The following is a 25,031-nucleotide window of genomic DNA, read 5'->3' as shown; positions in this document are numbered from 1 at the left end:
AGCTGGCAATGTCAAAAAAACCCCACAATATTCTCACCTGACTGTGACGTGACCCACCTCACTAATTCGATCATTTTTCTTTTTATTAAAAAAATTATCATACATCTATTATTTATCTGCCACTAATAATCTCTATTATTAATTAATTTTAAATAATTTAATCTTTGTATAATTTTTTTCCTGTAAAATACATTTGCTATATTTTTACTAGCAACTGTAAATACCTCCTGCCAAAGAGGAGTAGAGGTAGACCAATGAAAGAGCATAACGAGTAAGAAAAAGTTAGTGTAACGACTAGTACGCACTTATAGTAGCCGATTAAAATGTTACAACATGTATTGTGAACAAAAACTATACAAAGATTAAATTATTTAGAAATAATCAATACTAATGAATATTCCCACAAGATTGGCAAATTACAGTATAAAAACTTGTGCAATGCACGAATTTATAAGTATGAAATATATAAATAATGCAAATACATATTATCGTGATTAAATTTATTAAATACATGACTTTTTTAACGCAAAAATTTAATATTGCTTTTTAAAAGATTATTTATCAAATATATCACTTTTTCATTCAATTAAATACAGTATTAAATTCTAGCTTATGTACATTGGATTAGAAATTAAATAAATATTGTCGTCTATTAAGTTAATTTTATTTGTCAAGACTCTCTAAAAATGTCATTTGTCATTATACAACATTTTTATTAATAGTTTCATATTCATATTAGTATTTTTAATTGATAATTTGATCTAAAAAAATCATTTTCTAAATTATATAAATATTTCATCCACTAAAATAATTTCATCTGCTAAAAGGCATTAAGACGATATTTGTCATTTTTAGTACGTATGATGATTCGCGATTTTTCCTTTTTCCTTTTTTTTTTTCGTTTTCAACGAAATAGAAAAACCGAAAAGGAAGTCCACCATTGTCTCTCTTTCTCCTAATCATATCAAATCCAATTCTCCTGCTCATTTTGCTAAGCTCAGATTTCCTTCTCAATCACTGCCAATCTTTAATAGCCGCCATTTTCGTTCTTTTTCATACCACGAACTTACTTTATCGCCTTCTTTCCACTGTCGGCAACCTCCAAGTTGTGGCAATGGCAGCTTCAATCAGGTTCTATTCATTTTTATTTTCCAGTGAATTAATTCGATTAAGTTCTTCATTTTTTCACTTCTTGATCAATTTATTTCGAGAAATTGCGTTGTTTTGATTTGATGAGATCCTGATATCTCTTACTTTGATTACTTGTTTATCTTCCTGCATTATGAAGTAATGATTTAAAGATCCGCACGTTCTGTGTGTTTCAATAATCAATCTGAAGATTGTTCAGTTTAGAAGATATTTCGCTAGGTTTAGGGTTTCTGCCTTTCTCTGATAATTGGACGTTTAAATTCTGAATTATCTGTTGGTAATTAAATACCTTAGCTAAGCTAAATTGGTAATGTAATTTTAAAATAAATTGTGATTTCACTTTGAAATAAATTCCATTTATAGTCTATGAAAATGTCGATTATTAGTTATTACGTCCCACATGAGGATATGCCACTTTATAAAGATGAGTAGCTAGTGCTTCCTAATACTATTGATCGGTTATTATAGTGAACCTCATTTGAGTTCGTATGTGGTTTTTCTCTTCTTCCCTTAATTGGATTGCGCAAGCCTATTTTCTAAATTCTAAAACAGTCAGATTTCTTATTGTTTGGGTTGCCCAGACCCATTTTCTAAATTCTAACATAGTCAATTTTACACATAATATTTCTAGTAAATTAGCATAGGAGGAGTATATGTAAAAAAATTCAGGTAACTTTATTGACGTTACGCTCAGTTCTAAATTCATTGTTAGTAGCCAATGTTATATGAATGTGAACAAGATCAAATAAAGCATTGATTTCAAGCGAGAAAATTTGCGTTGGTGCTTTTTGATTGACATGAAATACTTGAGAGTTTATAGTTTTGGATTAATTATTCGGAGTTCCAAATTATATCTCAAAGGGATTTATACTGATTATTGGTTGAGAATGGTTTGCATTTTGACAATAATACCTGTTTGTTGACCATATTGCAAGTTAGGGGATTGAAATTTGGAGTTGGGACTTTGTAACTTATGCCGTTTATTCCTGTTGCAGGAGTTTTTGTCATTAAATCTTGAAATGGTTAGAAAGCTTTATAGATCAAGGGATGATTTGTGCTCTTTGACTCTATATCCTCCGCAATGCAATTAGCATCCAATGGCAGTCTTGGAGAAGATAGTTTGGAAACAGAACCTATCTTGTCGGAATTCGTTGTTGAAGAGTCCGAGGAATATACTCTTTCTGAAATTAGAACTGTTGATGATGATACTTCGGTCATGACAGATGTTGATACTTCTGAAAACTGCAGTTTATTGAACTCAGAAGAACCACAATGCCGGATATGCCTTGACCACGAAGGTCTTTCACTGTCTAATTTTTATCTTTCCAAATTCTGAATTATCATGGTGTTACATTTCTATTTTTCATAGGGAGGCCACTTCTCACAACTGATTTTATCAGTAGGTGTTAGATATTGATAAGCAAGTGTTTAATTTCAGGGGAAGATTTAATTGCTCCTTGTCATTGCAAAGGAACTCAAAAGTATGTTCATAGATCATGTCTTGATAATTGGAGGTCTACAAAGGTACATCCGTGTATCATTATTTTCATTCCTTGAAGCTCTAAATTTGCAAACAAAAGTTTTGTTCTCATACAACTGTGATATTGTTACTTCTAGACGTTTAGTCATCTTTAAAAAAGTTATTGTTTTGTTTGTAGCTAGAAGTGTATTATTATAAACCCAACAAAACACATGAACCAGAAAAATGCACATTCATTACAAGTAACTAATTTAATTTCACAAATGATGCCGTCTTTATACTGAATGTACCACACTCATATTTCTGCAAGGGCTTTTTACTCATTTGGACTTCTACTTTTATGTTTGATGCTCATTTGAGGGATCAAATAAACCAAATAAACATGTAGTACGGTTGGTTAATTGTTGCTAAATGTAAGTATTTTGAAAAGGCCTTCGTAGTCATGTGTGATGTCTATTTACTGAGGTGGCACAATCAGTTTCTAATTGAATTGTGATGGTTTATTATTCATTACTTGATATGTGTTTGATAGATAGGTATTCGCACCCACAAGCCCTAAGCGGCAATGTTTTTTGAATATTTGATCTTTGCTCACTACCTTCTCTCTGCTCTCATCTTGTGCCTTGCCGTGACTTTGTTGATTTAGTTTTGGCCAATTTTTGGCCACTTTTATCCAGTAGCATATTTATAAATTCATTGCAAAAAAAAAAAAAAAAAAAAAAAGTGGTCTTTGAGTTTAAAGCTTTTTACTTTAGATAGCTTGAAATCTTTACATTATCACTGCTAATCTGCTATAGTAGGTAAAAATGGGACCTGCGTTCCTGTTTCCTTATCCATGGATGTAGAAGGTGAAACTTAACTTTAAATTTTTATTACCTTTCCAATCAAGCAAGACAATGTTGGCAATGGCGTTAGATACCCGTAGTTCCATACTTTATGGTGATTGATTTATTTTCATATGATAAATGACTTTTGTAGGTTAGCTTTGCTGTAACTTTCCCTCTCCATTGAGCCTTATCTTATTTTGAGGTGCTTTGGTTAAGAAGTTTTCTTCGTTCGTCCTTTTAAAAGCTAAAAGTTGAACTTTTGCCTTCAGGTTCTTTCATGTTTCAAAATTATTTGGAATGTTTATCTCATCCTTGTTTTGTTAGTTATGTGACCTGATGTGCTCTAGATTAATCTGTTTCTTGTAATTTCTTACCATCACTAGTGAGCAAATAGCATGAAGAAATTGCATGTGATATTCACTCTGATGAGTACTCATTTACAAATGTCATCTTTCATAAAAAAGTTTCTTTTTGTAGGACTAATTAATTTAATGGTTAATTTGTATCATATTTCTAGGAGGGATTTGCTTTTGCTCACTGTACAGAGTGCCGGGCAAGGTTCTTATTGCGAGCAAATTTCCCATCTGATCGCTGGTGGTTGAGATTTAAATTTCAGTTTCTTGTTGCCAGGGATCACGCATTCATTTTCATATTTGTTCAACTGGTAAATTCCTAGTTCGTGGAATCTAAATCTGGATTGTTAGTGAAAATTATGGTTCAGTTCGATTTTAATAGAGTTTTCCTAATTAAGATTCGTGATACATTTGGTCATTAGTGATGTCCCTTGGTGTAGACTATTAAAGAAACTTAAATTTTAGGGAGTTAATTAATTAATGAGATGTAATACTTCATTTCTTAATAACAAGTCTTTTGACATGAAAGCTTTTACCTATCCTTTCTTTTTTTTTTTTTAAATTTAGGAATGGACATGGGGTTTATTGGATTTCCACCATCACAACCATGACACCTTAAAGAATAGGGTCAGAAATTTCGTATTCAAATGGATTTCTCTGTGTCACAAGTATTGATAATATTATTATTTGTCAACCCTTTACGCCTTTTCTGTTGTAGAATGATGGTGCTAAACACATGTTTTTGATAAGAGTTGTTAAAAGGTAGTTTGTTAGTTACATTAGTATATAAACTAAGTGTAAATCAACATTGCATATGAAATAAAACAGTATTCTTATCCTCTTCTGAATTTCTTCTCTTCTCCCTCTCTTTTCTATTTCTGAAATTCAGTATTTGGTCTCACATGGTTGCTTGAGATTCAACAACCATAACATTGGTATCAGAGCCAATAGTTTCCCACTCTCACATTGCTTTCCTTCCCCTCTTAAGAATGCACACCACCTGCTTATAGAAGTACCATATTTGTTGCTTGATATTGTGTTTGTGTCCCTTAGCCGCTCACCTAGAACATTCAAGATTCTGATCAAGAATGTGCTAATTATATCCACCAACACCCTTTTTGCTTGCCTTACTCATCACTTTGGCCCCTGCAACTCATAAAATGGCTATCATGAAGGAGCAAGTTAGGACACTTGAAAAAAAGTTGGAAGAACTGAACCAAAATATGCAATTTCTAATGCAAATGGTGCGTGACATTAAAGAATAACATAATCAAGATTTTCCTAGAAAATTGACTAATAGGGCTAATTCCACCAGGCCTCAAGGTATGTTACCTAAACTACACTGTCCTTCTTTTGATGGCAATAACCCATGTATGTGGATCAAGAAATGTAGTCGATATTTCAATTTATGTAATGTGGCTAATGAGGCTAAAGTGGAACTAGCTTCTATATATATGGTTAATAGGGCAGAGAAACGGGTCACCTACTACCTATTTGTTAGGAGGGATATGATGGTGGAATGGGATGATTTATTGTGGACTTGATGGCTAGATTTAGGGATGATGATGGAGATTATGTTGTAGAACAATTCAATAAAATGCATCAAGTGGATTCCTTAGAAAGTTATATTGATCATTTTGAGGATTTGAGGTCTGCCTTATTGCAAAATGATCATGTGTTGTCTTCTCAGTATATTCTTGAAAGTTTTATTTTTGGATTCAAGGAGGATGTTATACCATCTGTAAGAGCTTTCAAACTTAAAACTAAAAGCATATCTGAGGCTATAAGATATGCAAGACTTTAAGAAGCACAATTGAAGGCTAGCACTTCTAAGACTATCTTTAAACTTTTTTCTCAACAACCTTTGATCAAAGCTCCACAAAAAGATTACCAAACAAACTACCACAAACCCCCTTTATTTCCCACACCATAGCCTAAATTCACAACAAAACACTCAAAAACATGCTTACCTTACAGGCTTACATACCAGCTTATGTTAAGGCTCAAAAGATTGCCAAAGGGTTGTGCTACTATAGTGATGAAAAGTTTGACTGAAACCATAAATGCAAATTTAAAGAACCTAAATTGTTTACAGTAGAAATAGGCAGCTATAATGAGGAGGAAGTGTTACAAGAGATTAGAAATGTTGATTCTGTGGAGGAAGTAGATGAGACTCAAGAATAGGAGGACTCGAATCCTCACATTTCCGTCAATGCTTTACTTGGAACCTATGTTTTAGCACAATGAGGGTTATAGGCATGTTTCATAATCATCTAGTGCTCATACTTATAGACAGTGGTAGCACTCACAACTTCTTGGATCTTGGATTGGCTAAGGAGTCAGGTTGATGGCAACCATATTTCTTGGCAAATGAAGTGTGAGAGTTTCAAATGGACAATGAATAAATAACCATTTGATACAGAAGTTTTGTTGATTTCCTTAGGAGGTTGTGATATGGTGTTAGCTTGTTAAGAACACTTGGACAAATAAGCTGGAACTCTGAAAAACTGTTGATGCAATTTCAATTGAATGGCAATTTTTTTCTTTGAAAGGGGTTCCACCTAGCAAATTGAAAATAGTTGAGCATCACCCCAACTGTAAGATACTTAATAAAGCTGCCCAACTTTGTACGATTCAAGTGAGGGACTTAGATCAACTTCAGAATATTACAACTAATGGCAAACAAGACAACACAAAATTGCATGTTTTGAAGGAGAATTTTGATGACATATTTGTTGATCCAAGTGGGTTACCTCCCTTAAGAGGAATATTTGATCATAGAATCCCCTTGAATAATGAGGCTGGACCATTAATCCGAAATAGTTGTAGCCCTTTTGCTTCTCCTATAGTTTTGGTAGGGAAGAAAGATGGCACTTGAAGATTGTGTATGGACTGTGGATTATAGGGAACTTTACAAAAGAATTGGAAAAGATAAATTTTCTATGCCAGTGGTTGAGTAAGTTGATTGATGAATTAGTTGGAGCTACTGTATTCACTAAATTGGATTTAACGCTGGGTACCGTCAGTTGAGGGTACATCTTGATGATGTCTACAAAACAACTTTTAAGACACACACCTATCACTATGAGTTTCTTGTGATGCCATTTGGTCTCACAAATGCTCTTGCATCATTCCAAATGTGGATGAATCAAGTGTTTAAGACCCTATTGAGAAAATGCGTGCTTATATTTTTTGATGATATCTTGAAATATAATGCCTCTTTGGAAACACAGTGGCAACTTCTATCTTTGGTTTTTGAACTAATGAAGCAGAATCAGTTATAAACAAAGAGAGCAAGTGTTCATTTGCACAACCAAAAATTGAATATGTGGATCACTTTATACGTGCCTCAAGGGTGGAAACTGACCCCTAGAAAATAGAAGCTGTGGCCAAGTGGCCTATCCCTCATAATGTTAAAGAACTAAGAAGCTTCCTTGGCTTAACTGGTTACTGTAGGAGATTCATTCCTAAATATTCAGTCATTTGCAGACCTTTACATGACTAGCTTAAGAAAGGAGGATTTACTTAGTTCACATCCACTCAACTAGCCTTTGATGACCTGAAAAAGGCCTTGATATCAATAAATAATTTGTGGTGGACACTGATGCTTCAAGCAATAGGATAGGAGTTGTCCTTATGCATGAGGGTAGACCAAAAGCCTTAGGGCCAAAGTGGCAAAAGCTTTTTGTATATGAGAAAGAGCTTTTGGCTATTGTGTATGCTATGTAAAAATGGGAACAATACCTTATTAGGGGACGCTTTTTGATTAGAACTGACCATAAAAGCCTTAAGTGGCTGTTTGAACAAAAAATTTCCACCCATTTTCAGAAGTTTGGCTATCCAAATTGATGGGGTTTGGCTATGATATACAATACAAAGCTGGCATGGATAACTTAGCTGCTGATACCCTATCTAGGGTCTCATGTTCTGTAATTCTATCAATGACTATTTCTATAATAGATACTGATCTGATTTCCCTCATCAAGAAAAGCTATCATTTGGATAACAACCTCATTAACATTGTTGAAAAGTTGCACGATCTAGCATAGTTTGACGGATTTGAAATAAGAGATGGTTTGTTAAGGAAAAAGGGAAGAATAGTTATAAGTCCAGACATGCGATTGAGAGACAAGATTATCACTCCCCTGAATGTGGGCACGCAGGAAGAGATTTAACCCAAAAGAAGGTTAAAACAATTGTTTCATTGAAAGGGTCTACATAGGTATGTAAGGCAATTTATCAGAGAATGTTAGGTATCTCAAGCTTCTAAATATGATTGTGCAGCAAGCCTAGGGCTTTTGCAACCCTTACCTATCCCTGATGAAGTCTGGTATGACATAAGCATGGATTTTATTACTAGCTTGTCCAAATCTTTGGGTAAAAAATGTTATTTTGGTGGTTGTTGACGGGTTGAGCAATAATACTCACTTTATTGCATTAGTTCATCCTTTTACAGCTGTACAAGTTGTCTAGCTTACTTAGATAATGTTTTTAAGCTTCATGGGTGGCCTAAAAGCATTGTTAGTGACAAAAACCCAATTTTTCTAAGCAACTTCTGGAATGGGCTTTTTACATTACATGGTACTGAGTTCTTACTATCCTCATCATACCACCCTCAAACTAATGGTCAGGCAGAGGTAGTTAACGGATGCTTAGAAGCATATTTGAGATGCATGAATGGAGATTAGCAGAATGGTGTATGTGGTTACCTTTGGCTGAGTGGTGGTATAACACACACTTCCACACGACCATCCAGATGACACCTTATGAGATAGTCTAAAACCAACCTCCATCCTCTCCATTTACCTTACCTAGTTGGTGATTCAAGAAATGAAACTATTGACAGAAGTTTACAAATAAAAGGAAGCTATGATCCAACCCCTCAAATTTCATCTCACTCGAGCTTAAGTAAGAATGAAGAATTAGGCTGACAGGAGATGTGATAGACAGTTTAAAGGAGGACAATGGGTGTGGCGTAAACTCTAACCATACAGGCAGCAATAAGTACATGCCAGATCACATCAGAAGCTTTCTCCTCGCTTCTTTAGCCCCTTCTAGATATTAGAGAAAATTGGGAAGGTTGCATATAAACTATCTCTTCCTCAAGGATCAAAAATTCATAATGCTTTCCATATGTCTCAATTGAAAAAGTTTCATAGTATTCTTCAATAGCAACACAATTACCATCCTGGTTCCATGATCAACATGACCTTGTATCAACTAAGCCAGCTACTGTTCTAGAGAAGAGAGTTGTTCAACATGATAATCAAGATTTGGTTCAATATTTGATCCAGTGGGAAGGCTTTGAAAGACATGAAGCTACATGGGAGAATGCCGGTGACGTTGCACAGAAGTTCCTACGTTTTTGGCAAGTTAGACTTGAGGTCAAATCTTCATTAAGGGGGAGAGTATGTTGTAGTATGATCGTGCTAAGCACGTGTTTTTGATAAGAGTTGTTAAAAGTTAGTTTGTTAGTTACAATAGTATATAAACTAACTACGTTTAAATCAACATTGCATATGAAATAAAACAGTATACTTATCCTCTTTTGAATTACTTCTCTTCTCCCTCTCTTTTCTATTTCTGAAAGTCAGTATTTGGTCTCACATGGTTGCTTGAGATTCAACAGCCATAACATTTTCCCTCAAGGATATGCATTGGCATATCTAGACCTCTTTTTCTATGTTGAAATCTGAATAAGTTGGCTTTGCGCTTTGAGATCGGTACTAGCCAAGCAGCTTGTATGGTGTGTCACTTGTGTGTGTGTGGTTGTTTGATTTTATTACATGTATCAGTTTTGCTGCTATGTTTTAGCTGGTAGGAAGGTTCTAACTAAGTTGTCTCAACAGATTGTGGCCATGTTAGGCATACTGGTATACAAATTTTATGGAGAACAACTACGTGAAATGTTTGGCTATCAAGAGCACCCCTATGGATTTTATATAATGGCTGGTATGAGATTACATTCTTTTAATGGTCTATGGTATAATTTAATTAAGTATTTTTTTTATTTTTCTATGATGTGGCAAATACCAGATGCAAGATAAAATCTTTAATTTAAAAAGCATACCTGGGACGCTCTAGTGGGAGTGCCAAAAAAAACTCTAGGCAAGGCGCTCGGGGCACTTGAGGCGCATGTACATAATTAGAAAAAAAAAAAAGAAAAAATTAGGTTTTAGAATTTTGGTTTTAGAAAATTATTCTTCAATCATATAATAACTAAATATGGTCATGCACTTATGGGTGTAGTACCTAGTCAAAACTTGACCCAAACTTGATCCTTGAACCTGACCTTAATGTAAAAGTCTTATTTTATGATACCCAATGAGCTAGGATCGAGTCTTGGTTTGATAAAAAAATCTTTTGACTTTAATATTTTTGCTCTATACTTGACCAATTGAACCAATCAGACTCAACCCATGATTCATTTTATAGACTTAAACCCTATATAGACCCAACTTGACCCGACCCTTGAGCCACCTTAAATTGAAAGGGTCTAGATGTTAATTTTTGAGACCTGATTGGTCACATTTTGTTCTTAATCCCACGAAAAATAATTGATATGGATCTATTGCATTGAAATCATACTCGAACCTTAGACCCTATCCAATTGTGATTCAACCCTATAACTCAGACTCAAACTCAAACATGAACTGACGTATGAGTAATTTTCACCTGACTTGTAACTAGATCTAACCAATGGAGTCCCCACCTAAGTCCATCTTGTGTCTTGACCCACCCATGACCCATAACCCATGAGTGTGTGACCTGTTTTTAACCTTTTTGGACCCATACTTGACCATAATTTAAAGGTATTGTTTTAGTTTTTTTACCTAATGGGTTTGGATCAAGGGTCTTAGTCTAATAAAAAATAATTCGCTATGGATGTATTCTTTTCAAATTAATCTCAATCCATAGACTAGACTAACTTAGACTTGCCCTTTTAAACTTTCCAAACCCCCGGGGCCACCTAATGCCGTTGGGGTATTAAATGTTGTGTTCTTCATTAGCCGGGTGAACTCATTAAAGTGCTTCATTGCTTATTCTTTGTTCCATATTGCAGTCTTGGCCATTATACTCGTCGGTTTGCTCTATGGTTTCTTCATAGCGATCATATGTGGACAGAGAATCAATGAACGTCACTATCATGTTCTTGCAAAGCAAGAATTGACAAAGGTGTTAACTAATTTATTAAAGCATGTTTGATGATCACTAACTTTTTGGTAATACATGAGTATTGTCATGGTGTCATTCGGTTCAAGCTATCATGTATACAAGGAAGTTTTTCATAACCTCTAATATGTTCTTTTGCACTTCATTTGGAGTTTGTTACGTATATTTTGCTTGATATATTTTGGTTATATAATATGTCCTGAACAATCATGTAATTATTTTTTGTTACGTCATTTACATGAACAAATTAAAAAATTATGTATATAATTACTAAATTTCTAATCATATTTATTTATATAAATTAACAAACTAAAAAATTTGTGCATTGCACGGGCACATATACCAGTATGCATATATTTGCTAGATATAATGTTCTGGTCTTGAGTTCAGAGTTCTGATTATTCTTTCTGTAAGATGAATACTAAAATGTAATCCTAAGCTTAGTGTCACTTTGTTTAAATAATGCCTTCCATGGTTCCATCTAACATTCTAAATCAGGCATTTTTTGTAGTATTTGATGATAAAATTGCTAATCCTTGTTTGGAGTTGAATGCTTTTATCATTCTGTGTTTTCTTTTTTGTTTCTTTACTCTTTCTATGTGAGTTGCTCAAACTAAAAATTTGTTTTTCCCCAATTAGGCTATTCAGGTTCCTGTTATATATGCATCTAATTTTGTAATTTTATTTCTTTGCAGGAGTATGTTGTGGAAGATCGGGAGTGTAAAGATGTTCCTGAACTTGACCCTAGCCAAATATCAGAGCTGAGAATGTTGGGCCTTTACTAAAGAGAACATCTAAACTTTCCATGACGTTCTAGTAGGTGTGGTTCCTTTTTCTTTTTTCCTGTGTTTCTTCCTTTTCTTTTCTGTCCAAATATATAGGATTTTCTGCAAATTTTTTCTTTGCTGGAGTTTCTTATTCAGTTGAAATGAAATTCAAGTTTTTCCTGGAAGTCTTTGAGAGTTTCTCCTGTATTCTTATACTTCTTTTATGGGCTAGTTAGCTTAGAAAATTGTACACCTAGTTTTTAGATGAACATAATGCGAGCCTTAACCTTTGAGTAATGTTAAATGTCATGGAATGATGCTTTGCCATTAGTTGTGACTCATTTTGATTGTAGTATGGCCCGTTTTCGGCCGGGCACATTTTCAACCCGGATCTTACAAAACCCTTATAAAACGGGCCGGATTAGGGCTCTAAATGGAGCCCAGCCCGTTGAACACCCCTACTTGTGAGGATGATGTAAACTGTTTATTGAGAACTTTTTCGAAATGCTGTAGGCCTACTCTATTCCGTTATCCCAATGCCATAAAGTGGCTCCCACATAAGTGGGGTTTGGTGTGGTCGACTGTATGCAACCTTACCTTATTAGTGATAACAAAGAGATTCTTTTCGATTGACTATTGGTAGCAAATATCATTACAACTTCACATAATAAGTACACATGATTTAATAAGCCATAGTCTATCATAATCCAAAACCGAAGAATCATAGCGAAAGGCCTACTGCAATCCATTTCTTATCTTCATTTTCTCTGGGCAACTCATTTTATTAATCCCTTCAGTTGAACATAGAGTCCTTGTTATTTGGCTTACACATCTGACTTGTAAATTGTAATCTATTTCAGGCCCGGTCATAGCTTTTTAATTGGTATCCAACAACATGGAAGCGGCATGCTGTGAGCCTGTGTAGCATATAGAGGGTGTTTAATTTAGGGAAATTTTTTTTTTTTTTTTGGTTTGGCTTGAAAAGGGATTTCAAATGAAAAACTTGTTCGGAAAATCGCTTTACACACGTATGTTTTCATCTAAAATTGAAAAATCAATTCTCGTCCACACTTCCATCCCAACATCTCACAGAAGAAAACTAACTATCATTTGCTTTCTCATTAGAAGGTCGTTTTCATAAAAAATTGTTTAGTTTTCCGCCAAACCAAATACATAACTCCTTTTTTTTTTCAAAAGAAAAACCGAAGTATTTTATAGTATCTGTTGTAAAGTTTATAGGCATTCAATTTTCTTAGTCTTGTGTTCCATTCTGTGTTCTTGAATCTCTTGCAGTGAATGTTGTTTGCTAAAAAAAAAACAGTCCAATTTGTATATAAGCTGTGTAATATCATTACTGATCTTAGCTATCAACAACCAACTGTTTTGTGGTAGAGAATCTATATGTTGGCTTCCTGCTTTTTCTTTTTTTTTTTTTTTTTTTTAAAAAAATAATTCTATCATGACATTATTCAGCACTTCAGTTAATGATAGTAAAATAATGCAGTTAAACATCTTTGTTTAGTTCTTGGCATGAATACTATACTTCCTTTTAAGTACGAAAAATGAAATTAAATTAACATGTTCAACAAAGTGTACATCAAATGATCTGACTCTAATTACGTCAATTGAAAGCCGTTTGTGGACTGAAATTGCTAAACGACTCTTATTAATATCAAATTAAGCGTAAAATCAGAGCTATGAATTATCCGGCCCGTTTGGTTAGTGGTGTTAAATGGGAATTTTAGAAAAATTTAAGCGAAAAAATAAAAAAAATGAAGCAAATAAGCTAAAATCTAAACTTTTTCCAGAAGTAAGCGTCCGAACCCCAAAGCTGTGCTTTGGAGCTGTTCGCAGTTAGTAACTGCGAACAGCTATAAAAGACAAAAGAGTTGTTCGCAGTTACTAACTGCGAACAGCTATAAAAGACAAAAAAGCTGTTCGCAGTTAGTAACTGCGAACAGTCTGTTTTGTCTTTTATATCTGTTCACAGTTACTAACTGCGGACAACTAATTAATTTTTTTTTTTCCCTTTATTTTTGAGTTGTTTGTTGTAATTGCACTAGAGACATTAGAATAGGTAATTACAAGTCGATGTATTTTTAAGGCGGCATGATTCATCGCCAAAACTCCGATCATTCATAAGTCAAAGTTTGGGGCTTATGATAAAGTAATTAAACATGTATATACAACAAAATATACACAAATGTTTGAAATATACAAGTCAATTAAAATATATATATATATATATATATATATATATATATATATATATATATATATATATGTACATAGTCGAACCAAATACACAAAAGGTAATCGTTAACGCTCACGAACCCTCATCTACCTTATCCAACTGAGTTGGTCTCCTTCGCCTCCTACGATAGAAAGAGGCGTTCGCGTGACGCTCTGGCAGATAGACTATCCAACATAAAGCTATAAAAACAATTAGAAATTACCTTCAATGCTTATGGATGATTAAGATTAGTCTTGATTTAACAACTACAAACCTACATTTGAAAAAATAAACAAATTTGGTTAAAACCCTAAAATCCAAATATACACCAAAAATACACAAAAAAATTTACCTTTGCGCAAGCTATAGTATCCCACACTAATTTTGAAGTGCCAAATTGAAAGAGGATTGCACGATTTGATGGAATGAATCAAAGGTTTTAGAGGGAGAAGGTGGAAATGTCGAGAGAGGTAGGGTTTGAGAAATGGGATTTTGCGAAAAACAGAAACTGATCTGAATTTGTATATCAGGTCTGTTCGCAGTTAGTAACTGCGAACAGCTCTTTTGTCTTTTATAGCTGTTCGCAGTTAGTAACTGCGAACAGCTCCAAAGCACAGCTTTGGGGTTCGGACGCTTACTTTTGGGAAAACTTTAGATTTTCGCTTATTTGCTTAATTTTTTTTATTTTTTCGCTCAAATTTTTCTAAAATTCGTTAAATGGTGGTACATTCCCATGGTAATGAAACTTTGATCATAAAAAAGTTTTTGTTTATAAATTTCCATACCATCTAATACCACCTCTCTCAATGGTAATGCATTGGAATAAAATTTATAAAGAAAAAAAGATGATTGAAGTTGGACAAGCATGACCATTAAAGTAAAAAGAGATTTTTCAACCAAAATTACACTAGTTTTCATTTTCATTACCATCGTTTAATACCATCTACCAAACGAGCCGATAGCACTTTACAAAAAAGGGTTTCAGTTCGATTAACACTCGGTCATCCCCCTTCCAGCCTACCCTATAATAAAAATACAATAAATAACGAAAATTAATTGCTTGTAAATTGCTTTCTGTCTACATCTCTACTTTATTTTTTCCTCCATTTTAGTTTTTCTTTCTACTCAATATGAAGTGCTTAACATACTTCTTCCATGACTCATGTTGCAACTTTGTACCATTAAAAATAAAACTTGCCCAAAATTCCAAAAACTAGAAATATGAGAGTTTTTCACAAATTATTTCACGTCAAGAAGCTCATGAATGAGATATATAATAACACTCCCAAAAATTACCACTGAAGCAGCTTCAGGGTATCATCTATTGTATGATTGTACATTCAACACATAGGAGTAAATAAAAAAGGAAAACACCAGGTGAAAAGTATAATACATACATTCGATTAACAGTAACAGACGCGCGCAAATATGCAAGAACAAGTACACTCAAAAATGCACCGATGTTCAATCCTCGACAAATCAGCAAACAAAAATCTCCAAGTAAGCCGAACATCCCTTCAGAAATCAAGTTCAAGATGTTGGTGAGCTGAGCATTGAAAAAATCACAAATCGGGAAGTGAAATCCAACTTTGTTACTGTATACAATCCCAAAAGACATCAATGTAATCCGATCCGGCCCAGTCTGGTCCAGTCCTCTGGTGATTGGGGGTAACCAATAAGGTTTTATGAAAACAAGTCAAAAACTAAAGTACCAATCAACACACCCTCAAAATCCGCTAGTTGAAGAATTATTTTCATCGGGTTTGGTTTTGCTGATTATCCCTTTTCCGAAATAATCAGCAATAACAGAGAATCCATCTTTGGAGTTCCTAACTTTCTGAAAAAACTGATCTTGGTCTCTAGAATTCTGTTCTAGGTTTCTCTTCATGTCCAGCACGGACCTGTACTCTGGAGCACATACAGGACACTCCTTTTCATTGTCGCCAAGGCAATGTAAATGATACGAGTGCATGCACATAAAATGGACCGCTGGAAGATCGAGAGTGAAGGTGCACGCAGTACATTTGCTTAGCTGAAAGATTCTTGCATTTGTCCTCAAATCCTCAATTTCTTTCCTCATTACCGAAGTATCCTCCTGCAAAAGTATTTATGGTAACATATATCGGCTCTTCTAGCATGGAATATCAATTACAAGCTTCAACCACAAAAATGAAAACAGGTGTACATATTCCGGTGGCAATTTTGTAAATAATTGTACATTTTCTAAGAAGTGCACATATTCAGATGTCATTCTGTAAATAATATGAATTTTTTCTCCACAAAAACATGTACACCCTACAAGATAGTATGTATACCTTTTGCCATAATATGTATATCTTAGTTTGGTTTTCGATTTTCACTACTTCAGTTGTTTCCCTTAAAGTTGAAGTAACAAAATCAAAAATGATCTAGTTTCGGGCTTATAAATTTGCAATAATAACAAAAAAATGCAAGTCCATACATAAAATGTCGTCATGTACGCATATTCATCCATACGTCCACAGATGCATATTGACCAAGTAAAGCATTATTCTAACTTAAAGCAGATGCATTGAAAAAATCCATTCTATTTTTCTCTAGATTCCCAAAAATAAGTTAATAAGGTTACTCACAACTAAAAAAGCAGATAAACGAAAAAAGAACAATGGGTTTTAGAGATGTATTTATAATTGGTGAAAGTTAGAACGCAATAAGTAACCATACATATACTAAAAAAGCTTGAAAAATTCCAAAATGTCACAATTAAAAGAGTTTGCAAAATGAAACTCATTTATTAACTAAAGAAAAATGACATGGCATTTAATCTATAGACCAATATCTCTACTATTAAAGTATCTTTGACTAACATTTATTTATAATTAAATTGAGTAAAAATTAGAGAACATATACTGCATAATATAGTTGACATTTTCCAAAATTACAGTATAGAGTATGGCTATTAAAATTGAGTGTTTCTACTGCATAATATCTCTGACTTTATTTTTTCAATATTATATGTTTATATATATCAATGCTAAAAAACCGTGTATTGCAGGAGTTTCTACACTAAATATAATAAAATTGGGCAAAAATACAAATGACAAAAAAAACCGACTATAGTTTACCTGATACTTCTCAACTGCCTGCCTATCCTCTTCAATAAGCTTTGACTCCTGTTCAAGTTTCCGAGCGATATAGTCCTTTATTACGGATAGAGTAAGACATGGATTCTGGGACAATGTTTGAACAACAATGATAGGTGGCAAAATGTCGTCTCGCTCGATATATTTCAAGACCTCTTTAACTTCTCTGGTGCAATCTTCTCCAAGTTCACCAAAATATTTTAAAAGGTCAGCCCAAAGAGTGGGATCTCCACCCTTACCTGAATCTCCCAGCCTCTTGCAGCACGCAATCAATCCCTCGTGATCATGGGCCTGCATGTAGCACGCAATCACCTCCTTGTACAATTTCATTTTCTCGTAAAGGAACAAAAGCCCTTCTCGAAATGCATTCATTTCACACAGGATAATAACAAGATCAACATTGTAAAGTGGATTTTCCTGGTCAGATGACCACCCACTTCTAAGCAAGCGCAGCCCTTTCTCACGTCTTATAGAACGACTCTTATCATCATCGAACGATACTTTCCCGTTTGACGAAGATTTTGACAACGACGCAACCTCAGATGATATTCTTTCTTTATCATTGACATCTCCGTTTAAGCTATACTGTGACATCGACGGGAAGGTCAAATCATAGGACAGATATAACTCCAGCAGGGTATTGTGAATTTCGACCTGCGCAGGTGTGTCCTTCACTTTATCAGTGTATTTCTCGAGGAAATCCATTAAAGATTTGGGGTGATGTACAAAAATGTTGATGAAATCAACAGGAGATGGCAACATCGATAAAGAACCCTTCTTGGCGGGTTTTCCCTCCTCAGTACAGAGCTTCAGGAGTATTAGTATGGTCTCTCGAGATTTGTGCTCTATGAGGATTTTGCCATACTCCTTAATCGTCACCCCGGCTTGGCTTGGATCAAGTCTTGAAATATACTGCAAGGCTTCATCATATCTACCAAGATCTTCTAGCAGAATTTTCAGGTATAACTCATGCCTACCCGCCTTTTTAGCAACATACATCGCATGTTCGTGATAATTTGCAGCACGGCAGACTCGTATCACAGTCTCGACATCAAACTTATGTTCCCCATCATCCTCACTTTTAATAAAATAATTCAATTTATCGACATCCTTTAACTTTGTATAACAGTTCAACAAGAGAGTCGTATGATCTTTTGATGCGAGGCCCTTTTCGTGTAAATTTTCCAAGTAATTGGTCAGATTGTGGATTCTCTGAGCATCCAAGAATTTCTGAATCACGTATGATGGTTCAAGGTGACCAATCGTGAGGATATACTGAGCCATAGCCTCGTCATACTCCTGCTTGCTGTATAGGTGATCACCATACTTTCTAAGCACTTCGGCAGTAGCTACAGCATCGGCTTGCTGAGTTTGAACAAGATTGATAGCCACAGAATAGAGATTTTTCTTGAAAAGCACATCTAATTTGCTTTCCATATCCTTCTCTCCAACACAAACTGCGGATTTATCAGCCATGATGAGGATTATGTTGCCCCATTCACAGAGCATATGTGAAACCTCATTAACTGGAGCACTATGTGCTATCAAGTGGTTCTTTAGGTCGTAAATATTAAATGTATTCTTAAAAGTTCTTTGATCGGCGATCACACATAAAAGATATCCACGGAACCATCCAAGAAACTTCTTCTCTCCTTCAAATGCCCAACAAGGACCACGCCCATCATCTTCGTAAAAATACACAGCTTCAGGCCTACCAATTATCAGCTCCTGAATACAGTTGGATTATTGGCATGTGTTATTCAGCGATTAAAGACATGGCGTGAGAGGAAAAATTGTCTAAAGCCAAATGAAATATAGAACAATTTATAACAGCATACCGAGCGATCACTCATCGCAACACTTTTTGAATCACAACCAATCTGATCTAAGGTTTGCCTTTTCGCAGGTTGGAATTGGAGGTTGAACACACTAACAGAAGATGGGGTTACTGCAAAGAGTTGCATGGCTGAACCATCACTTCTAAATCCAAATCCAGTAATAGCAGCATTACCCGATGAGGCATTTTCCACCCTAAGCGTGAATCGGGTAATCCGTTCACGTGCAATGTCACCTTTGATACAGTAGATGCTGCCATTTTCCAATCCAATCGCTATGAAAAGTATTGGAGGGGCTTCTTCTAGCACTAAAAAGGACGTAATCTGCATTAAGAGACATAAGAATTTATTTGATAGAATTAATGGTTTAAAGGATACAAATTAGACAACAGGAACAACGATTCAAGACTAAACATATAAAAAACATAGACTTGATAGCATCAAAGGTAAGCACAATTAACAGGAAAAGAGTGAAAACAAACTAGAAAGTGAGCGCCCCATACCTTTGCTTCAGGGAACTGGTTAGTGAAAATACGTAATATTTGGACACAATCAGGAACAGCTGCACTTGTGCTTGTACCCTCCATTTGTGTCTTATCCAGGTCGAAAACTTTCAGGCACATAGCTGACGACTGGGGAGATACTTGTTCGTCTTCACCAATAGTAAGAAGATAATTGCGTTGCTGTTCAAACAGGATAACAAAACATTAACTAGCATAAACCTCCAAAATGATTCAGGAGCATCACTAATGAAGTGATGGTCAATACTTATCAAGCAGAATTTACAGTATTGATCCACATTAAAGGCACATGGATGCAAAAAAGTAAGCCAATCCTCACAACAACGCCAAAGTCTTAATCCCAAAACAAAACAAACACAAAACAAGCATCTCCAACTTTATTTTCAATCTTTCATTCACTTCCAAAATTCTCTTGATGAACTCATGAACATCAAATGAATGCTGCTGATGAAAGATGTCTTAGTAGGCTAGGGGGATGCCATTCTGAACAAATAAATGATTAGCTACCTTATCAATAAAGGGAAATAAAATGGAAAAATAAGGACATGAGTAATTTAAACAGTTTCCACTGAGTTGATAAAGTGTGCAAACAAGTACTAGCGAAAGATTAAGAGCCTAAATAGGATGTATATTAGTCCTCATCAAATGGCCAGGTAATTAATATACTGCAGATGTAAAACAGGATACCGAAATTACATTCATACTCGGTGGACTGGTTAAGTAATAAGTAGTTAAGTAATAAGCAAGGTTATGGCTTACAGAGGAATGTTGCACTTGATCAATTGTGAACCTTGAACCCCTCCTAGCCAATCTATGGAGAAGAAACTTAAAAGCAAGGAAATGGTGAGGGAATAACAGCCAGAAATCACCACTTCATAATCTGTGGCCAAACAAAAATTCTGAAACCATCCTACTATTTTAGAAAATAAGGGAATGGAGATTCTTCATCACAATCATTTCCCAACTGATTTGACAATTTCCATAAGCTAAATTACTGAAACTCAATAGTTTTGTTCTGTGTTCTGTCTCCCGGTGAATGAAAATTAAATAAGGTACTAGGTGCAATGAATGAAGGTCATTTTTTTAAGAGATGAAATAAAGCCATTGCAGAAGGTTATAGCCACTTCAAGCAACATGAGTGGAAATAAAGATCAAAATGTTAATTGTTAAGATGGCTCATGTCCCATCTTTATTGAATCATTTTACGAAGTACTACTTTAGCCAAGTAAACTAACCCATGAGGTGTCACCTACTTTTTTAAACCTACAAACAAGAAAGAAGGGGTATCCTTTTTGTACGTAGTGAGAATCAAACCCTGTCACAAGGATGAAAGGAAAAGCCCTCAATACTAGGCTAAACCAAGATTCTTGGAGCGTCACCTACTTCGATATGACTAGAGTTCAGCAACTCAAAACAATTGCTACAACAAACATGAGTCTCTAGAACAAGAATCAATCCGAGGCATGATTCAGTCGTGGAATACATATATGAATAAAAAAAACCTTTCCAATGAAACAAAACCCTTTGACACAGAAATTGTCACTAGTATTACTTCGACAGATCAATAGGTAATCAAACTTCAAAATCCACCACCCCATTTTGCCATTGTAAGTAAGATAAAATATGTCCATTTCCAATGGACACAAAGATCTAGAGTTCTTGGGTTTCAAATTAAGATGGACGAAAGTAAAATGGCTCATCAAACCTTGTGCTATTTTTATTTATGTGAATTGTCACTAGCAGAAGTTTGCTAATGCTACCCATTACAATAGATAACTAATACATTGCATCTCTTCATCACCCAACAGCCCAAAACACTTTCTCAGCAGCTATCAAACCCAAAGGTAAGAAAGTTAGCATCTGGATTATTTTTCAGTATGTTGAAGTTAAATCAAAAAACCCATATCAAATTGAACCAAATTCTAGAGCTTGGGAATCTTAGAATAAGATCATCCAAGACTGTGAAGTCCCAAAAAGGCCACAACCACAAAACCAAGAAAATAGGTATAATTCAATATTATACAAACAACAAAAATAACAAATCAATCACAATGAAGATTCAAAAATTACTAATTACCCTAAACTCAAAGCAAAACCCAGATCAAAATAAACCAAAATTTGTTAGAGAGAAGTAGATTAAACCTTGAGCTGTTGGAGAAAAAACACAGAAGAAGAATGAGCAAGAAAAGCATAATTGAACTTGAGACCTCGATCAAGGATACTAACAGTCCCATCATCACATCCGATAGAAACTTTGCCTCGTCCACAAGAACAACACATAATCTCCCCAGTAATTTCCTCAGGTACTTTGAATTTCCCTTCATATTTCTCCTCAAAGAACTCAAATTTCCGCCATTGATACATAATTTATCCTTCCAATTGGAATAAAAAAGTGATCTCTATTCGATTGGGAAATAAAGGGATTGATTATGATGAAATAGTTTGATTAATTATCCCCGCATTGGAAGGATGTGATTTGGGAAATTTATTGTTACTAATCAAAGAGGAATCAAATGTCTAGACGATGAACAATGAACATTGGGTTTGGTTTTCAATTTTCATCCTTGTCTCAAAGGGGTGAGTTCCAGATTTATTTTGTTTTCGTTTTATTATGTGCACCTAAGTCTTAACCGGATGACTCTAATTTATAAATTAATTCGGATTAATTTATGTGAAAATTTAGGCCGGATTAACAAAATAAACATTTAGGATAAAAAAAATTCAAAATAAATATAAAGAAATTAATTTTCAAAATAAATGTCTAATAAATATAGTGATTTTAAATTTATATGAGCTGTTAAGTGGATTTCAAAGTTGTTTAACTAAAGGTTAAAGTCGTTGCCAAAAACAACGACTTCCTTTAAACTAGAATTGTTGCAAATAAAACTAAAAATTCTTATACAATTGAAGACTATGAGGAGAGGAGAAGAAGGGAAGGATTTGGTGGAATGTTGATCTCCTTGTTTGAATAGCAAAAAGAAAGGAGAGGGTTTGAAGGGATGATATTAAGTTCCTTAATTTTATTAACAATAAAATCTCTTCATAAAGAAACTGAAAAGATTTGAAAGAAAAATGAAATTTTCTTTTTTTTTTCCTTTCTAAACAAATAAGAGAGCTTTTTTCTCTCTTCCCCCCCCCCCCTTCCTTTCCCTTCTTTCCCTTTCCCCTCCCCTCCCATTCTTTTCTTTTCTCTTCTAATTAAATATCCAAATATAGTGCTAGTGTCGAACATAATTAGACTTAGTGCATTTTACCTAATTCTTTGTGTTTGATGCTAGTTCTGGTATTGTAAACTTTATATTGTACCTTAAAAATTTCAACCCTAATGTAACTAAAAAGGATAGAGAAATTTGATTTCGTAAACCCTTCAACGTAAGTTTCTCAGCATGCATGTGGTTCTCATTTTATATGGACTGATCAACTTAACTCTTGACACATTGCTTTAAAGTTGTCATCATAGTGCGGTAATCATGAGATGCCCATTAGGCGATAGGGTTTTAAGGTATGTGCGTAAGGCTGGTTTATATGGTATTCATCAGTTGATTTGGATAACGTTGGATTGAGGTGTGACCATTGGCCGAGCATATCGACCAAAACCGCCATTCCCTCTGAATTACATTATGTCTAGCATGCTATTGCATGTTATGATGCAAATCCATGACTTCATGCACTCACAGCGACGTATATGTCCTTGCCGGTCGAATCAATTGGAGATGAAGTGCGAGAGTGCGATGGTCAGCCTTTGTTATAAGATATGAGCGTAAGGCTGGTTTATATGGTATTCATCGATTGAGTTGGATAACGTTAGATTGAGGTGTGATCAGCGAATTTCCATATTGGCTAAAGTCGCCACTCCCTCTGAATTACATTATGTCTAGCATGCCATTGCATGTTATAATGCAGATTCATGACTTCATGCACTCACAACGACATATATGTCCTTACCAATCGAATGAATTAAAGATGAAGTGCGAGAGTGCGATGGTCACCATTTGTTATGAGCATCTACTTTGATCATTACCTCTAGATGATATTCCAAGCTACTCCATACAAGTAGATTCTCAGGGGACGTAAGCTCGACACCAATCGACAACCACACTTTGTTTACATCCGATGGCATCTACACCCACTCAACTTAACACTAGTGGAAAAAACCTCATTTGCTGCGGTTTTTTGGCCATAATATGCTGCGGTTTTGGCCCCAAGCATTAGTGATGGCAGCAGATGGCCTACTTTAAATGCTGCGGTTTAAAATCGCAGCAGAAAAGTGCATTATATGCTGCGGGCCTCCCCAAAACCGCAACATATAGTGTAAACTATATGCTGCGATTTTAGGTGGCCCGCAGCATATAACATATATATATATATATATATATATATATATATATATATATATATATATATATATATATATATATATATATATATATATATATATATATATATATATATATATATATATATATATATATATATATATATATATATATATATATATATATATATATATATATATATTATAACACTTAATTAAATGAAATTGGTAAAATTTATAAAATTACGTACGCATTCAACAAGGCTTTGAATTTTGTGTTGCGAGGCGGGATTTGAGCTTTTTATAATGAGTCGAAAACGTGCATAGTATTCGTCAAAGGATATATATGACCAAAAATATCCAATGCAAACTACAAATGCAAATTTAAAATCAACAAATTAGAGATTATGTGAACTTAAAAATCAAAAGATATGTTCAATTTCAAAAATAAAACTTACTGTTCCACATATGGAGCCAAAATGAACGTGTGTTTAGATGCAAGGGAATTATTCAAAACATTCCCAATGTATGCTTTGACGTCATCTAGATCATTTACGCTTTTAATACCTGAAATCGACTCAGGACAAAATCATCAAATTTTTATTGGAGGTTCGCAAGAATTTAGCTCCTCGTAAGCCGCACTAAATTCATGAATAAGAAAATTTTGTCAGTTATTTGGTTATTAAAACAATTAAACAATAATGCCTAAATTGTAAGATAATGAACATCACCTCATGTAGACATAGATAAGAGCTACATTCAACATTTCTCCTCTCAAAAATTGCCCAATGTCACTAGGACTAATAATGACAAAAGGGCTCTCAACAAAGTAGAATTGTTCCTTCTGCAGGGTTAGAACGATTGGGTCCTCCTCACGCATGCGAGATGTACATGTGTGCAGCCATTTGCAATCTTGAGAGAGATCTTTTAGCTCCGTATCAGTCAAAATTAGAGTGAGTGCCATCGACTTTGACCCAGTCGACACCTTTGATGAGGAACCGATCTCTCTCTTAGAGCCCTTTGGACTCTTTTGCTATTTCAATTTATACAATTAAATTAGTGTAAGCATGCAATTAAAAAAAATAAAAATAAATAAGATACAAATGATTATTACCATAGTAGTGAATCGGACCCAAGCATATGGCCATGTGACGAAACTACCTAGGGCGTTTGATAGTTTCTCAATGATCCATTCTGGCATTGGAACCGGGAGTGGGAAATCTTCAAACCCCTTTAGAATAGTTTCTACGGTCACA

General features: G+C 34.6%; 2 protein-coding genes across 3 annotated transcripts; one reads left to right on the top strand and one right to left on the bottom strand.

The window, feature by feature from the left end:
• Positions 1-875: 875 nt before the first annotated feature.
• On the top strand, positions 876-13,560 carry LOC130827878 (uncharacterized). Of its 2 annotated transcripts, XM_057693759.1 has the most exons (8): positions 876-1,131; positions 2,145-2,447; positions 2,588-2,673; positions 3,974-4,120; positions 9,659-9,761; positions 10,873-10,985; positions 11,678-11,802; positions 12,610-13,554. In XM_057693759.1, exons 2-7 carry the CDS (start codon positions 2,231-2,233, stop codon positions 11,765-11,767), a joined length of 756 nt encoding a protein of 251 aa, XP_057549742.1. In that variant the 5' UTR covers positions 876-1,131; positions 2,145-2,230; the 3' UTR covers positions 11,768-11,802; positions 12,610-13,554. The 2 variants fall into 2 exon arrangements, with proteins under 2 accessions (XP_057549742.1, XP_057549743.1); XM_057693760.1 differs by lacking the exon at positions 3,974-4,120 and having other exon boundaries at positions 12,610-13,560.
• Positions 13,561-15,221: 1,661 nt separating this feature from the next.
• Positions 15,222-22,078, bottom strand: LOC130827877 (vacuolar protein-sorting-associated protein 11 homolog). The gene is made up of 5 exons (XM_057693758.1): positions 21,603-22,078; positions 19,443-19,622; positions 18,943-19,263; positions 17,087-18,832; positions 15,222-16,077 (listed from the first exon to the last, which is right to left on the bottom strand). Exons 1-5 carry the CDS (start codon positions 21,822-21,824, stop codon positions 15,709-15,711), a joined length of 2,838 nt encoding a protein of 945 aa, XP_057549741.1. The 5' UTR covers positions 21,825-22,078; the 3' UTR covers positions 15,222-15,708.
• Between the last annotated feature and the right edge of the window lie 2,953 nt (positions 22,079-25,031).

The sequence above is a fragment of the Amaranthus tricolor genome, chromosome 11, assembly GCF_026212465.1.
Source record: "Amaranthus tricolor cultivar Red isolate AtriRed21 chromosome 11, ASM2621246v1, whole genome shotgun sequence".
Classification (NCBI taxonomy): domain Eukaryota; kingdom Viridiplantae; phylum Streptophyta; class Magnoliopsida; order Caryophyllales; family Amaranthaceae; genus Amaranthus; species Amaranthus tricolor.
This window is presented reverse-complemented; position numbering and strand designations above follow the sequence as displayed.